The 17715-nt window shown below is 36.6% G+C and overlaps 1 protein-coding gene across 1 annotated transcript; it reads right to left on the reverse strand.

Moving 5' to 3' along the window:
- Positions 1 to 11783: 11783 nt before the first annotated feature.
- On the reverse strand, positions 11784 to 12740 carry LOC100028205 (olfactory receptor 6B1-like). The gene has a single exon (XM_001378261.3). It carries the CDS (start codon positions 12738 to 12740, stop codon positions 11784 to 11786), a length of 957 nt encoding a protein of 318 aa, XP_001378298.2.
- Between the last annotated feature and the right edge of the window lie 4975 nt (positions 12741 to 17715).

Below are 17715 nucleotides of genomic sequence, written 5' to 3' on the forward strand. Positions count from 1 at the left end.
AGACACTTCCTAGGTATGTGACCCTGGGCAAGTCACTTAACCATTACCTGCCCCTTTCTGCTCTTCTGCCTTAGAACCAATACACAGTATTGATTCTTAGATGGAAGGTAAAGGTTTAAAATATGTATGTATAGTATGTATACAATATACATAATGTATATAGATCAATATAAAGTTTAAAAGATGAAGGAATAATCAAAGAGGCAAATACACCAAGAAGACAGGAGGAAATGGGATCGAGGGCACAAGCACAAGAGTTAACTTTGTCAAGGAGAAAGGCCACCTTGAATATGTAAGTAAAGAGAAGAAGTTGGTTGACAACATAGATGGCTTAAGAGAAATGAGATTTCATGAGAGAGAGCCATGATGTTCAGGGTAAACTAGAAAGTGAAATCATCTGTTGAGAGAAAGAGGAAGGGGTTGATGTAGGAAGTTTTAGGAGAGGTTTTGGACAGCCACTGTTAGGAGCATAAGTAATCCATCAAGGAATAATAAAGAATTTCCAGGCACCAGTGAGGTCCACTTGGGATTAGTTAACTTGAATTTGCAATAGAATCAGTTGATATGATCATGAGAGTAGGAAGAGAAAAGGCAGGTAGTGGGGGTCACACAAGATTGAGGAAAGGCAACAATACAAGAAAAATAGAGGTTAAAGTATAAAAGATAATAGACACTTGAATTTGTCAACTGTCATTGGTTCAAAATGTAAAAGAAAAAAATGGTGCTAGAGCAGAAATGATAAATTGGGAATATAAGGCTAAAGATCATGATGAGGAAGATGTATAACTTTAGAAGGAATGAAACATGGGAGAAAAATGTTAGTTTAAGGGGAGGGGTTGATCAGAGGAGTTCCTAGAACAATTTGATGCACCTCCTGAGAATTGAGACTTAGATTAGAACCTTTGATTGTCGATACTTTTCCCTAGAGGTTATAGATTTGCCCATGAGCATCTTGATAAAAGGATACAAGACAATTCTAATGAACTGACTGCCCTAAGAAGAACAGATTGGTTTGGAATCATTCCTTCACTCCTCTTAGGGGATGCATTCTTAATGACTGGAGCTGCCGCAAGTGGATTTGACTGGCTTAGATTCTTATGGTGATAAAGTTTTGTGGGAAGACCCACCTCTTTCTGTTAGTCTGTAAAAGTGAGTTGAGAGACCCTTTCAGTCCCATTCTTCCCTACTAACTTTTGCTTCTTGTTACTTCTTCCTTTATCCCTTTCTTTTAGAAACTGATGGGATGCCAATTACTTGGGGAATGGCTGAAGAAGTTATGGTATATGACTGGAGTGGAGTACTATTGTGCTATGGGAAATGATGAGAAGGTTGGGTTCAGGAAAATATGGCAAGACCTATATGAACTGATGCAAAGTGAAGTAAGAAGAACTGGGACATCATTATGCAGAATAATGGCAATATTTCAATGATGATCAACTGTGAAAGACTTGACTACCCTGATGAATACAATGATCTGAGATAATTCCAAGGGATTCATGATGAAAAAATGCTATCCACTCCCAAAGAGAGAATTGAACTCTTAAGAACAAAATGAAGTATAGTTTTCTCATTTTTGTTAATTTTTTCTTTTTTTTGGAAATATGGTTAATATAGAAATAAGTTTTACATTATTTTACATACCAAATTGATAGTGTATTGCTTGTCTCCTCAGTGGAGGGGAAGGGCATTGATGGTAAGGAGAGAATTTTGAATCTAAAATTTAAAAAAGTTAAAATAAATAATAAAATGTAAAATAAAGAAAAAGAAATAGAAACGAGATGTTAAGGCATCACCTTTCAAAAAATATTGAAGACCCTAAAGAACTTTTGTTATGTGGGTTATATTTATTGGTATTACCATATTAGACATTAAAATATCAGTAATATTATGAAAATGGTTTTGACTTCATGGACTTGATAAAAGTGTCTCAAGGATCCCTAGGAATCCTTGGAGTATTCTTTTAGAACCCTTGGTCTAGTCTCTTCCATGATGCTTTATAGAATTGGACATGCTTCAAAGAAGCTATAGAAGAGTAAAGGAAGCCAATAAAAGCAACCCAAAACTATGGTTTGGTTTAAAAAGCAGAATTCTTCAAGATAACAGAATAGCAACAATCTTTAAATTTCATGGAAATGAGAACTATTTATCTAAGGAAGAATATCTTTTGGTTTCAACAGCAGAATTGCTTAAAGATCCTCAAGGCATTTTCTTCTGTAATCACTTTTATCTGAATCCTCTATCTTGCTATTTCTCACACATTATATTTGTTCTCAACCTCTTTATCCACTCTGTCTATGACTAAAATATACTCCCTCCAACACTCCTGCCTCTTAGGATCTTTAGTTTTTTTTAAAGTTCAAATCAATGGTACCTCCTACATGAGGCCTTCCTTAATCCTCTAGTCCCTAGTGCATTCACCACAATTACCTTGAATTTATTTTGAACATACCTATTTTGTAGAAACCTAGATGTGGGTATGATTTTGACCCTGATGGAATATAAGCTCTTTGTCACTTACTATCTGTATGACCCTGGGCAAATTACGTTACCTGGTGTACCTCAGTTTCCTCATCTATAAAATGAGCTGGAGAAGGATGACAAACCACTCCAGTATCTCTGCCAAGAAAACCTCAAATGAGATCTTGAAAAGTTGGATATGGTTGAATAATTGAACAAGAAGCCATTTGAGGTCAGGGACTGTTTCATTTTTATCTTTCCATCTCCAGCATTCAACAGAATGTTTGACACAATGCTTATTAATAAATTCATGTTAATACATTATCATTTATTCTTTGCCAAATGACTCAGATAAATCCTTTTAGAATTAGAACCTAAATTCCATTAGCCAATACATTTCTAAGTCTCTCTGTCTGTCTTTTTCTCTCTCAGACCTCACACTGATTCTCCCTATCTTACTTGGGATCATTAAGTGGGATCATTGCATTGCTGCTAGTAGAGAAGTCCATCACATTCGATTGTACCACAGTGTATCTGTCTCTGTATACAATGTTCTCCTGGTTCTGCTGCCTTCACTCTGCATCAATTCCTAGAGTTCACATGGAATTCTTCCAGTTTATTATTCTTTTGGGCATAATAGTATTCCATCACCAACAGATACCATGATTTATTCAGCCCTTCCCCAATCAAAGGACATCCTCTCATTTTCTAATTTTTTGCCACTACCATATGTGTGGCTATAAATATTTTTGTTCAAGTTTTTTTTCCTTATTATCTCTTTGGAGAACAAACCCAGCAGTGTTATGACTGGATAAAAGGGCAGGCAGTCTTTTAAAACCCTTTGGGCATAGTTCCAAATTGCCTCTCAGAATGGCTGGATCAATTCACAGCTCTAGCAGCAGTGCATTAGTGTCCCAATTTTGCCACAACATCTCCAACATTTACTATTTTCCTTTACTGTCATATTGGCCAATCTGCTAGATTTGAAGTGGTACCTCAGAGTTGTTTTGACTTGCATTTCTCTAATTAAGAGAGATTTAGAACACTTTTTCATGTGCTTATTGATAGTTTTGATTTCTTTATCTGAAAACTGCTTATTTATGACCCTTGATCATTTATCAATTGGGGAATGGCTTGATTCTTTTTTTTTTTTGGTAGAATTGACTTAACTCCATTTAAATTTGAGAAATTAGACCTTTGTCAGAGGTTCTTGTTATAAATACTTTTTCTCAATTTGTTGCTTCCCTTCTAATTTTGTTTGCATTGGTTTTTCTTGTACAAACCCTTTTTAATTTAATGTATTCAGAATTATTTATTTTATATTTTATAATATTCTCTATCTCTATCTTGGCCTTAAATTCTTTCCTTTCCCATAGATCTGACAGGTATCCTATTCTATGTTCACGTAATTTATTTATAATTTCTCTCTTTATATTTAAGTCATTTGCCCATTCTGAATTTATCTTGTTATAGGGTATGAGACATTGATCTAAAGCTAATCTTTCCCATTCTGTTTTCCAAATTTTCAAGCAGTTTTTGTCAAGTAGTGGATTCTTGTCCCCAAAGCTGGGATCTTTGGGTTTATTGTATACTATCTTGCTGAGGTCATATCCCCCAAGTCTATTCCATTGATCCACCCTTCTTTCTCTTAGACAGTATCATATTGTTTTTATGACCACTGCTTTATAATATAGTTTAATATCTGGTATTGCTGTGCCCCCATCTTTCACATTTTTTTTTCATTATTTCTCTTGATATTCTTGATCTCTTGTTCTTCCAAATGAACTTTGTTATAATTTGTTCTAATTCTATAAAAAGGTTTCTTGGTAGTTGGATATGTATGGCACTGAATAAGTAGATTAATTTGGGTAGGATTGTCATATTTATTATATTAGCTTGTCCTACCCATGAGCAATTAATGTTTTTCTAATTGTTTAGATCTAGTTTTAATTGTGTGAATTGTTTTCTAGTTGTGTTCATATAATTCCTGTGTTTGTCTTGGAAGATAGATTCCCAAATATTTTATATTGTCTAGAGTGATTTTAAATGGAGTTTCTCTTTCTAACTCCTGCTGCTGTTATGTTGGAAATATATAGAAATACTGATGATTTATATGGATTTATCTTGTACTCTGCTACTTTGCTGAAGTCGAGAATTATTTCTACTAGTCTTTTAGTTGATTTTCTTGGGTTCTTTAAATATACTATCTTATCATCTGCAAAGAGGAATAGTTTAGTTTCCTAATTGCCTATTTTATCTCTTTAATTTCTTTTTCTTCTCTAATTGCTACTGCTAGCATTTCTAGAGTAATATTAAATAATAGAAGTGATAATGGGCATCCATGCTTAACTCCTGATCTTATTAGGAAGACTTCTAACTTATCCCCATTGCATATGATGTTTACTGATGGTTTTAAATATATACCATTTATTATTTTTAGGAAAGGCCCATCTATTCCCATACTTTCTAGTGTTTTCAGTATGAATAGATATTTTGGATTGTCAAAGAGTTTTTCTGCATCTATTGAGATAAGCATGTGATTTCTTTTGTTTTGGTTACTTATATGGTCAATTATATGGATGGTTTTCCCAATATAAATCATCCTTGGTATAAATCCACCTGGTAATAGTGAATAATCCTCATGATAACTTGGTGTAGTCTTTTTGCTAGTATTTTATTTAAGATTTTTAAAATTATGTTCATTAAGGAGATTCATCTGTACTTTTCTTTCTCTGTTTTTGGTCTGCCTGGCTTTGGAATCAGTACCATATTTGTGTCATAAAAGGAATTTGGTAAAACTCCTTCTTTGCTAATTTTGCCAAATAGTTTGTATTATATTGGGATGAGTTGTTCTTTAAATGGTTGATAGAATTCACTCATGAATCCATCTAGCCTTGGGGATTTTTTCTTAGGGAGTTCCTTGATGACTTGTTCATTATTTTTCCCTGAAACGGGATTGTTTAAGTATTGTATTTCCTCTTTTGTTCATCTAGGCAGTTTATACTTTTGTAAATATTCACCCATTTCACCTAAATTGTCATATTTGTTCCAGAATAGCTCTTAATAATGACCTTAATTTCATCTTTATTAGAGTTGAGGTTGCCCTTTTCATATCTGATATTGTTAATTTAATTTTCTTCTTTCTTTTTGTTAGATTAACTAGCACTTTATCTTTTTTATTTTTTCAATGAAACAACTCCTCATAATTATTAATTCAATAGTTCTTTTACTTTCAACTTTATTAATTCCTCCTTTGATTTTTAGGATTTCCAATTTAGATTTCATCTGGGGATTTTAAATTTGTTCTCTTTTTAGTTTTTTAAGTTTCATGCCCAATTCATTGACCTCTTCCCTCTCTGATTTGTTGATATATGCACTCAGGGGTGTAAATTTTCCCTTGAGCACTGCTTTGGTTGCATCCCATACATTTTGATATGTTGTTTCCTCATTGTCATTCTCTTCAAAGAAGTCAGTAATTGTTTCTTTGATTTATTCTTTGACCTATCAATTTTAAAGAAATAGATTATTTAGTTTCCAATTAATTTTAAATTTGCATTTCCATAAGCCCTTATTGATTATGATTTTATTGCATTATGATCTGAAACAAATTGCATTCATTATTTCTGCTTTCCTACATTTGTTTACAATGTTTTTATGTCCTAGTACATGTTTAATCTTTGTATATGTGCCATGTGCTGCTGAAAATAAGGTATATTCCTTTTTATTCCTATTTATTTTTTTCCACATATTTATTGATTCTAATTTTTCTAACTTTTCATTCACTTCTCTTACTACTTTCTTTCTTTCTTTTTTGGTTTGATTTATCTAGTTCTGATAGGGGAAGGTTGATGTCCCCCACTAGTATGATTTTACTCTCTACTCTCTTGTTAAGCTTCTTTAATTTCTCCTTTAGAAATTTGACTGCTATACCATTTGGTGCATATATGTTGAGTACTGATATTTCTTCGTTATTTATGCTAACTTTCAATAAGATATAATTACCTTCCTTATCTCTTATAATCAGATCTATTTTTGCTTTAGCTCTGTCTCAGATCATAATTGCTACGCCTGCCTTCTTTGTCTCAGTTGCCCTGCACTATTTCTGACCATTAGTCCCTCCTTAGGCAGCCTGGTGGATATGTTTCCCAGAAATTCACCATATTGGTTCCAGACAGTGTGACTATAACATTAGTTAAAACCCTATTGTAGTTCAGAACTCCCTCACTCAAGAAATTCACCACTTTCAGCTCCACTTAGTAGTAGGGATATAGGAATAAGACACTGAGCCTGGATCATACTTCTAACAACATATGAAATAAATATTGTGGGGAACAAAGCTCTCTGTATTGTGTTTTTATTTCTTTAAAATAACAAAGTAATTTTAAATCTGTAAAGAATATTTTAAAGTATATATTTAATATATTTCCATTTTCCCTTAAAATTTCCACAAAAAAGACATCATCTGGAAATTGTATGTTTTCATATATAATCCATAAAGAAGGTTGATCAGAGGAGCCATGGATCATTTTTCCAAATCTCTTCATTTGACTCGTTAGGTTCCAGAGCTTGGACTTTTGCCAGAGGGTTCACCTCCCATGATAGTAAACATATAGACATAGACACTAGCCCCTGATCAAGAGAATACTGGGAATTATGTTGATTCCTTCCCATCAACTGACTAAGGGTCAAGTAAACAGAAGAAATTCCCTATCTATCCTCTATAAGAACAAGCCTTTAAATGATTCTCCCACACCCCTTTTCTTTTCCAATAAGAGCATTTAAAATTTTTATTTTCTTAATTTATTCCAGTAACAAATCTACACATGAATTTTCCAAGGTTACATGATTCATGCTGTTTCCTTCCCCTCTCCCATTGTTGACAAGCACTGGGTTTTACATGTCACTCAAATCCCATTTCCATATTGTTCATTTTTGTAATAGAGTAATCTTTTAAAATTGAAACCCCAAATCCTATACCCATATAAACAAGTGGCAAATCATGTGTTTTTCTTCTTTTTTTTTTATTCCCACAGTTCTTTCTCTAGATGTGGATAACATTCTTTTCATAAGTCCCTCAGAGCTGTCCTGAATCATTGTATAGTTGTTAGTAGCAAAGTCCATCAAATTCCATCATCCCACAATATTTCAGTTACTATGTATAATGTTCTCTTGATTCTGCTTATTTCACTCTGCATCAGTTCATGTAGGTCCTTCCAGTTCTTAGAGAAATAAACCATTTCATCATTCCTTATATCAGAATAGCATTCCATCACCATCACATACCACAGTTTGGTCATCCATTCCCCAATTGAGGGACATCCCCTCATTTTCCAAGTTTTTGCTATCACAAAAAGTGAAGCTATAAATATTTTTGTACAAACAGATCATTTCCCATTTTTTATCTCTTTGGGACATAGACTTAGTAGTGGTATTGCTGGAACAAAAGGAATGCATTCTTTAAAAACCCTTTGGGCATAGCAAAAAGTACACTTTTAAGTAACTTCCCCAATGCCAAACTCCTAGGAATTTGTGAAAGTGAGACATGATGAAGTCTGAAACACTGAAGGATTTTCTTTCTTTTTGTGTTATTATTTATTTTAAAAATATATAACAATATGCAACATAAAATAATATAATAGAAAATTTATTATAAATATGTAATAAGTTATAATAGCTTTATTATCCAAGAGAACACATTTTTACATCAACCATGTCCAAAAATATCTATGTCTCATTCTATTTTCCCCCTTCCCTAAGAAGGCAGGTAATATAATCTAGGTTGTACATATATTATCATTTACTACATTTTTTCCTGTTCATAATGTTGTGATACAAGACACATCCAAATGTTGAGAGGTTTAGAATACAACAAGTGCCAAGTCAGGGTGCTTTCCATTTAATCGCCTGAGATAAGATGATGATGGGGAAAGATGGTTGGATCTGAAGCTGCAAGCCCAAGGTTTGAAACTTGGCTCCATTACTCTACTGTTTTATCTCTGGTGACTCTGGGCAAATCATAATTTCTTTGGGATTATTACTCATCTATTAAATAAAAGAATGGATTAGGTCTATAAGGGTTTCTCTAAACCCTTATCTTTTGTCTTAGAGTCACTATTAAGTGTAGGTTCCAAGTGGGCTAGGCCAAGTGGGTTAAGTGACTTTCCTAGGGTCCCACAGCTATCTGAGGTGACGTTTGAACCCATGCCTTCCTGTGAATTCATGCAATGTTAGGAGTAACAAGGTGAAGGATGGGGTGGAAAATGAGCCAGTAGAGAAAGGGAGATCAGTAAGGAGATTATTAGATTACTTGGGCTTGCATCTGATTGCAGAAGAAGTAGAATAGAGAGAATAGTCACACATCTATTGTGCAGAGATAGACAGAAGACTGGATTGAGTCATGAGCACATATTTGATAAACATGCCATCTATGTCATTGGTTTAAAGAAACATTGAATAGTGTAGGTCCAAGGATAGATTCCTGGAGATTGTATTGGAGATTTTCATGAAGAATGGCATCCATATTTAAAATAGGTCTTGATCAATGACACATATAAAACCCAGTGGAATTGCTCATTGGCTATGGGGGCGGGGAAGGAAGGGAAAGAACATGAATCATGTAACCATGGAACAATATTCTAAATTAATTAATTAAATAAAAAATTTCAATTAAAATAAATAAATATCAAAAAAGAATGGCATCCATATTTAAAATAGGTCTTGATCAATGACACATATAAAACCCAGTGGAATTGCTCATTGGCTATGGGGGCGGGGAAGGAAGGGAAAGAACATGAATCATGTAACCATGGAATAATATTCTAAATTAATTAATTAATTTCAATTAAAATAAATAAATATCAAAAAAGAATGGCATCCATATTTAAGATAATTCCTGCATTAAATTTAATTTTAAGTGGGTCACCCAATGTCATTCTTTGAATGGTCTTGAGAAGACAAAGGGGGGATTTTGATTCTTCTATTTTTTTTTCCATTTAAGAATACTGTTTCATTTCATGTTCTGATTCACCTCCTTGGCATGACCAAGGTTTGAAACTTGGTTCTTCTACTGTAGTATCTTATCAAGGTAACTTTGGGCAAATCATAACTTCTCTGGAATTATTGCCTCAGCTAGAGAATATGTCTTTATTTACATATTAAAACAATAATGACAATGAGTTTGAGGTGAAAATTATTGTTTTAACCTTTACCTTTTGTCTTAGAATCAATACTAAATGTTAGTTCCAAGGCAGAAGAGCAACAAGGGCTAGGCAATGGGGGTCAAATGACTTGTCCAGGATCACACAGCCAGGAAATGTCTTAGGCCAGATTTGAGTCCAGAATCTCCCTTCTCCAGGCCTGACTGTATCCACTGAGCTACTTAGATGCCTTTGGAAATGATTTTTCTCATGAATGTCCTAAAATATACCTGGTAACTTATCAAATACCACATATTTTATAGACTCAAGGTCATCAAATGGACTGAAACTATGAAGTTGGTGGCTATTTCAATTCCTCAGCTATGGGCAGCTAGCTAGGTGGCTCAGTAAATAGAGCATCAGGTCTGAAGTCAGGAGAATCTGGGTTCAAATCTGGCATCAGACACTTACTAGCTGTGTGACCCTGGGCAAGTCATTTAGCTGTTTGTTTCAGTTCCCTCATATATAAAATGAGCTGGGGAAGGAAATGGCAAACCCTTTAGCATCTTTGCAAAGAAAACCCAAAATAGTGTCACAAAGAGTCAGACAGGATTTAAATGTCTGAATAACAAAAATAGAACCTCAGCTTTCTAATCTGCAAAATGGGAATAAAAAATCCTTCTAAGGATTGCTGTGGGGATCAAATGACAGTCTGTGAAAGTGCTTTTGAATTACAAAATGCTTCTCTTTTGCCTACAATGGTACATAGAGTGTGGTATAATACTGCAGTGAGGGGGTAACACAGGTATTATTTAGTTCTACTTATTTAATAGTTGAGGAAACTGAGGACTTCAGAGGTACCATGACTTTCCTTAGGTCTCACAAGTAGGGAGCAGCAGAGCTGGGCTTCAAATCTAGGTCTTCTAACTCCAAATCCAGTGCCTGGAACTGCTTAATACATATATGTTGGAGAATTGAATACTGCTTCTTACTTTTCATCTTACCATTTGTTTGACCTTAAGCAAGTCATTTAGCTCCTCTAGCCTTAATTACCTCACATGCAAAATGAGGATAATAATAAAATGTACGTCAAAACAAAAATCAAATGACACAATGTATGTTTTTAAATGGAATATGCTTTGTCCCATTTATATCTTGATTATGCCTTCAATGTCCTGGCATGTGATAGGCACAGTTTCAAAAGATTTATTCAATTAAATAAGAAAGGGAATGAATGGGAAATGTTCTTTGAAAAGTGTAAAGAATCTATGCATAGTACCCTGATCAGGATCACGTAGCCAGGGAACTGGAAGACACGTCAGAGGCTAGTTAGTTTAATTCTCTCATTTTACACATGAGGAAACTGAGTCCCACAGTAGCGCACATTTGCATAGGTAATTAGTGGCAAAGCTATACTATGTACCCAAATCTTCTAATTCCAAATTTGACATTCTCTCTTGCTGTATTCCACCCCTCTCTTTCTTCTCCTCCTCCCCTTCCTCTCTCTCTCTTATTCTTCTCTTCCTCTTTTCATCCTTCTCTTCCTCATTTTCTTTATCCCTCTCTGTTCTCACTTATTCCTGTCTCTATTTCCATTTTTCTTCCTCCCTCTTTTTCTCCATCCTTTTCATTTTTCCCCTCTTCTCCCCTTTTCTCTCTTCTTCTTCCCTTTCTTCCTCCTTCTCCCTTCCCTTCCTCCTCCTTCCTCTGTCCACCTGAGTTAAGTATCACAAATTCATCCCCTGCCAAATTCAGTATGAAGTACTTTCTAAGTTGAGGGGAGTTGGGTGGGAGACGTGGGAAAAAGAGATGTCTCTGTGAGGTTGGAACTAGAGAAGCTATGCTGAGGTGGGAGTAAGAGCAGGATGGGATGGGGAGTAGCTCATTCCAGTCACCATCTAGTAGGTTCCTGTACTACCTAACTTGGTGTTAAATATACTACCTAACTTGGTGTTAAACTCAGAGTTCTCTAATTGGCTTGGAGACTCTAGGGGTTATATGTCATGTCATTTGAGCTTCACCATAACCCTGTAAGGTAGAACCTATAGATATTATGATCCTCGATTCAGTGATGGGGAAAGTGAGGCTTTTAGAAGTTAGAAAGTCACACAACTGCTAAGTGTCAGAGATGAGATTCAAACTCAGGTCACCAGGAAATTGGGATGACAGCTCCATAAGTCCTCCTGAATCCTAGGCAACAGCATCCATCTTCTTTGTCATCCTCTGCACTGTCTTCTTTAGGGCAACCTTCACTTCTGTGTTCCTCAGACAATAGATAATGGGGTTAAGGAGTGGGGTGAGTACGGTGTAGACTACTGACACCAATTTATTATAGTCAAAAGAATAGATGGCTCGGGGCCGGGCATAGATAAAAAGTGAAGCTGAGTAAAAGATGACCACCACGGCCAAATGAGAGGCACAAGTGGAGAAGGCTTTCTGCTGTCCTGAGGCAGAAGGAATCCGCAGGACAGTGGAGATGATGCAGACGTAGGAGAAGATGGTAACTAGGAGTGGAACGATCAGGATAAGCAATGCCAGGAGAAAGTCAATGAGCTCGGCCATGGACATGTCAGTACAGGCGAGGTTCAGCAGTGGGGATACATCACAGAAGAAATGATTCATGACATTGGGTCCACAGTAGCCAAGGCGTGAGATGAAAAAGACCTTTCCCAGGGATATGGTAAAACCACTGAGCCAGGAGCTGGCAGCTAAACGGAGGCAGACACCAGGGCCCATTATGGCGGGGTAGCGGAGTGGGTTGCAGATAGCTACATAGCGATCATATGCCATGACGCCCAGGAGGGCACACTCAGTGCAGGCCAGCCCTAGGAAGAAGTAGAGTTGGGCCATACAGCCCATGAAGGAGATGCGTCCAAATTCAGGGGCCATGAAGGTAAGCAGCATTTTGGGTACAGTGACAGAGATGTACCACACCTCTAGGAAAGACAGGTTACTGAGGAAGAGGTACATTGGCTTGTGGAGAGAAGGATTGACCCTGATCAGAGTGATAATAATGATATTTTCAATGACAGTCAAAGAGTAGACGAACAGGAACAACATAAAAAGGGATAAATGGAGCCCCAGAGAACCAGGGAAACCCAGGAGGATAAACTCGGTTACCTGTGTGTAGTTGTCCCATGAAAACATGATCGCCACAAAGTTTTTGATCTAAAGGAAGACCAAAGACAGTGAGGGTTCAATGAGTGAAGTATCTGGCAAGAAAAGACAGTGATGACATCCTTCCTGACCCACCTAAAGCCATGGGATTGGCGCCATGTACAATCTGGCTCCAACACACATTACCTCAGTCTCTTACAATCTGTGGACAAACCTCTTTGGATTTGGCCAACAATAAAAATGACAACCCTGACTCGAGTCAGAAGGTGGGTTAAGATCCCACCACTGACACTACCTGTGTGACAGAAGACAAGTTACTTTACCCTCTTGAGTGGTTCTTATTTTCTTCATTTATAAACTGAGGGATTTGACCTCGTAGGACCCTAAGACTCCCTTCCAGCTCTGGAGATATGTTTCTAACATTCTATGCCAACTAACAACGTTTTAATATTACAAATTACTTGAGTAATTCTTTAGGTAGGTATCATAAGCATCATTATCTCTTATCTGGCAGATAAGGAAACTGAGGTTCAGAGACATTAAATGATTTGCCCAGCATCACAATGGCTGTAAATGTCAAAACTAAGGCTTGTTACCAGCTCTTCAGACTCTAACAGTGGGGAAAGCCCAGAAGAAGCATGGGGACCAAAGAGGAGTCTAGTTTGACTGGAGCAGAGATTCTTTGGCAGGGGAACCTGTTTTTCTGAATGACTAATATAGCCTTAGAGAATGCCAGGTCTACCTCTATGAGGAATTCTTGTTTGATATTCAAAGCCCTCCAAAATCTGGCAACTCTCTTCCATTGGAAGTCATATTGGCCTTAAGTAATGTTTTGAACAAACTTGGGTGCTTTCTAAACCCCAAATATGACTGGAGATTTCTTATTTCAGTGCTTTTGGTTATGCCTTGCCCTATGCCTTAAAAATCATTTCTTCTTTTTTGTTGTTGATTTCCTACATTTCTTTTAAATGCCACTTCCTCCAGGAAGCATTCCTTGACTGCCCCACCACCCATCAATAATGAACATACCCTTGGACTATACAGATTAACCCCTTTCATGCATTTATCACTTAATTGCCTCTTTTTGTAACTCCAAGACTTAGGACAGTGCCTAGCACATAGTAGATACTGATTGATTAATTGATTATGAGCAGCTGGATAACATAGTAAATAGAGCACTAAAGTTGGAATTGGGAAGATGTCAGTTTAAGACTTGCTTGCTGTGTGACCCTAGACAAACCATATAACTTCTGTTTTCCTCATTTTTTCACCTATGAAATGAAGAGAATATGAACACCTACCTTTCAGAGTTGTTGTGAGGATCAAATGAGATAAAACTTGCAAAGCACTTTGCTTAGTACCTGGCACACAATAGGGACTTAATCAATGCTTATTCCTTCCCTTCATCACACAACACTGTATTACAGTTGTTCAGGTCTCTTACTTCTACTGGATTGTATGTTCTAAGAAGACAGACATCTTATTTTCTCTTGATTTTCTTTCTCCCAAGCACCTTGCACAAAGTAGGTGCTAAATAAATGTGTTTGTATCAAATGGATCAATTTTCTCACCCTCGTTCCCATTGCTCACCATTTGTGCTCATCCTTTTCTTTCTCTTCCTCCTTTTCTTCTCCTTTCCACATCAGTAAATGTTGAATAGATGAAGGAATGGTATTGGTAATGAAGAAAAGATCAAGGAGAGCCCATTTAGGGGCTCCGGAGAGTTCTGTGGTCACTGAATGGCTGTTTTCCATATCTATATACAGATGTGTTTTGGGAGACCCTGTTTTTCTGGGAATGGGGACTAAAGGTGGAGTCCAGTGTTAGGACTTCTGCTCTAGTACATGGGCAGAAATTCCTTAGGAAGCTAACCCCTAGGAACAACTAGGATCCCTGATTTCTTGAGGGAATTTCACAAAGGGACCATCTATTTATTCATTTATTTATTTTATAAATCTCTAACTTTTGTCTGAGAAAGGATACTAAATGTTAATTCCAAGGCAGTAAGGATCATCAGTGATAGTTCAGTGACTTGCCCAGGGTCACACAACTAGGAAGTGTGTGAGGTCAAATTTGAACCTAGGACCTCCCATCTCTATCCACTGATTTACCTAGCTGCCTCCACAAAGCAACTTTTAGAGGAAGTATAATTTTGACATCTTCATATCCAGTAGACTCAGACTACTACTATTCTCTCTTGTCATCTTCATGCCCTATTCCTGAATGGTGCTTCCTCCTTCCTTTCCCTTCCCTTGCAGCTTAGGGAACAGTAATTAAACCATTGCTACCATTAAGTGGAGAGAATGGGCCAGATCATTGCTCTATGGCTCAACTTGCCACCTTTGTGCCTTCCCAGATCGAAACATTCCTCTCTGGCCAATCCTCCTTTCTATGCACCATCTTCCTCTAATAAGTTCTTTGAGGGCAACATCTGTCCTGCTTTTTGTATTTGTATTTTGTTGACCACCGTGTCTGACATAATAAATATTTAATAAAGAAATGCTTTTCCCTTCCTTTCTTCCTTCTTTCCATCATGAACTAGATACTCATGGATATGGAAGAATTCCAGAGTTATCCTACCTGAAGACCTGGGGATAAATGGAAGAGTTTTGGAGTCTATTTCCCACCCCCATTCTTTTATTAAAATAGGATGTTATTAAAGTGAAGAACTGAAAGACATTTCAGCATTCGTGGGATTAGAGACTATCTTGAAATCTGAACCCACCCAATCTGCCTAGATTCTTGCCAGAGCACCTGGGTTCTAGGTTTTGCTCTGAAAAACAGTCATCTCATTGGCCCAATGGTGCTCTGCCACCATCCAACAGTCTGACACTAAAGATCTCAGAGCATTTTGCCAGATTCATTTGTTAAGGGGAGATAAGGATGAGATGGGCCGCGTTGTGGCAGTACTTTTAAGGTGAGCTTTAGGAAATGAAATATTTCAATTTCTGTCCACCTGATGCCTTTCATGACTTTGGGGAAGGTATAGAAACTCAGTTGAAAAAACAATGAAATGCAGAGACATTAAATGACAAATTTAATGTCAAAGACTACTTTTTTTTAGTTGCAGAAAGAGATATTTAGGTTAGACATGAAGAAGCACCCAGCCCAATGTGCTAGAAGTCTTCCTTTATGTAACATTCTCATGTAACATTCAGGTTGGCCAGCTATTATTCTTTATTATTACTACACGAGCCCTGGAAATTTCACAAATCTATTGATTTGTGTATGAAGCAGCACAGGATTTGGGTCCAAGAGACCTGGGTTCAATTGATGTTTCCCATGCCTCCTACCTATGTAACCAAGGGCAGAGCATTTAATCTCCATGAGCCTCACTATCCTCCACTGTGAAATGGGATAATAATACCTACAGGCACTTCTTATAGGGTTGTTTTAAGGATCAAATGAAATAACGAATGCAAAAAGTACAGATGTTAACTGTCATGTTCATTTCTGCTTTGGTCATTCATTGTCTGGGTAATCTTTGGCATCATGTGCCTTTTTGGGGTCTTGGTTTTTTCTTTCTAAAATAGGGATAATAATCACTGTTCTGCTTTCCTTAGAGGACTATGAGGAGACCCAACAAGACAACGGGTGTGAAAATGCTCTGGGAATTGGAAAACGATGGGGAAATGGAAGTGATGATCGATCACATGCTAGAAGATATTATGTAGAAAGGTCCCAGGTTATACTCTGGAGTTATTTGAAATCACAGGATCCCAGAATATGAAAGCTGCAAGTAATCTTTGAGATCTGTTGGCAAAACCAGAAAACTACTGACCTATACAGTCTGAGAACCATAAAGGGACTTCAAAGGTAAAAAATATAACTCATACCTGGACACCGATCAGCATCCTTCATCAGGAAGTCCGCACCTTTTTTTTGAAGACCTCCAGGGATGGACACTATTTCTCATTCCACTTTTAGACATCTACAGTTAATTCTTTTAAATGACTAGCCAAAGCATTTCCTTGCAACTTAGCAATAACAATTTTAATGGCTCACATTTAGTTAACACTTTGAGGATTTACAAATATTATCTCATTTGATCCTCACATTACCTCTGCAAGGCAGGTGGTATTATTTTCACCGCTTTAAGAATCTCTATCTCTTTGTCTCTCTAAATGTATCTCTTTGTGTCTTTGTCTTTATTTCTTTTCATCTTCCCTTCTCTCTTCTGTTTCCACTTCTTTCTATTTCTCTTTCCTTCTCTCTTTTCTTCTTCTTCCCCTCTCTGTCTCTGTCCATCTGTCTATCTCTTTCTTGCTTGCTTCTTTGTCACTAGAGATTCTCAAGACTTCTTCTCAAGGAGGTTGTGGGGGGAAGACTTTTCCAACACTTCGGAGATTCTGTGATTCTCTTTATTGGAAAGATGAAGAGTTACATCCCTAAAGCATAACTCTGAAAAGTACTCTTCACCTTTAAAAACACTTCTTAATAAGGAATATTTATGGGGCTGGAGGAGCCATGGAGGCGCATCCATACAGAACAAAGAGGAAAAGAACTTTGGTATCTATGTATTTTTTTGTTTTTAGTTAGGTAGGTGGCACAGCATAGAGAGTGATGAGCCTTGAGTCAGGAAGACCTGAGTTCAAATCCACCATCAGACACTAGATATGTGACATTTGGCAAGTCACTTAATTTGTCTTTCCACAACAATAAAATAAGGAAAATAATAGTACCTACTTAAGAGACATTTTGCAGATGAAATGAGAAAATATTCCAAAAATATTTCATATAATGCTTAAGAGCATGTCAAAAAATGCTGGCCATCATTTCTGTACTGCAATCCTTTGGCATTATAATAAAGGTTATGGACTCCACTGAATAATGTTTTTAAAGGAATGAAATACATAGGGTTATGAAGGAAACAAGATGTTGGTGAAAATAAAGATGCCTTTTTCTCATCCAAGTTCATGAATCTCCTGACATCTATCCATAGAACCCTTGAAGGTCCATGGACTCCAGTTAAAGAATTCTTTTTTTTTTTTTTAATTTAAACCAT

Source organism: Monodelphis domestica, chromosome 1, assembly GCF_027887165.1.
Source record: "Monodelphis domestica isolate mMonDom1 chromosome 1, mMonDom1.pri, whole genome shotgun sequence".
NCBI classification, from domain to species: domain Eukaryota; kingdom Metazoa; phylum Chordata; class Mammalia; order Didelphimorphia; family Didelphidae; genus Monodelphis; species Monodelphis domestica.

What these genes read in the sequence shown, in the direction of transcription:
- LOC100028205 (XM_001378261.3), bottom strand. Translation starts at nt 12,740, where the DNA reads ATGTTTTCATGGGACAACTACACACAGGTAACCGAGTTTATCCTCCTG.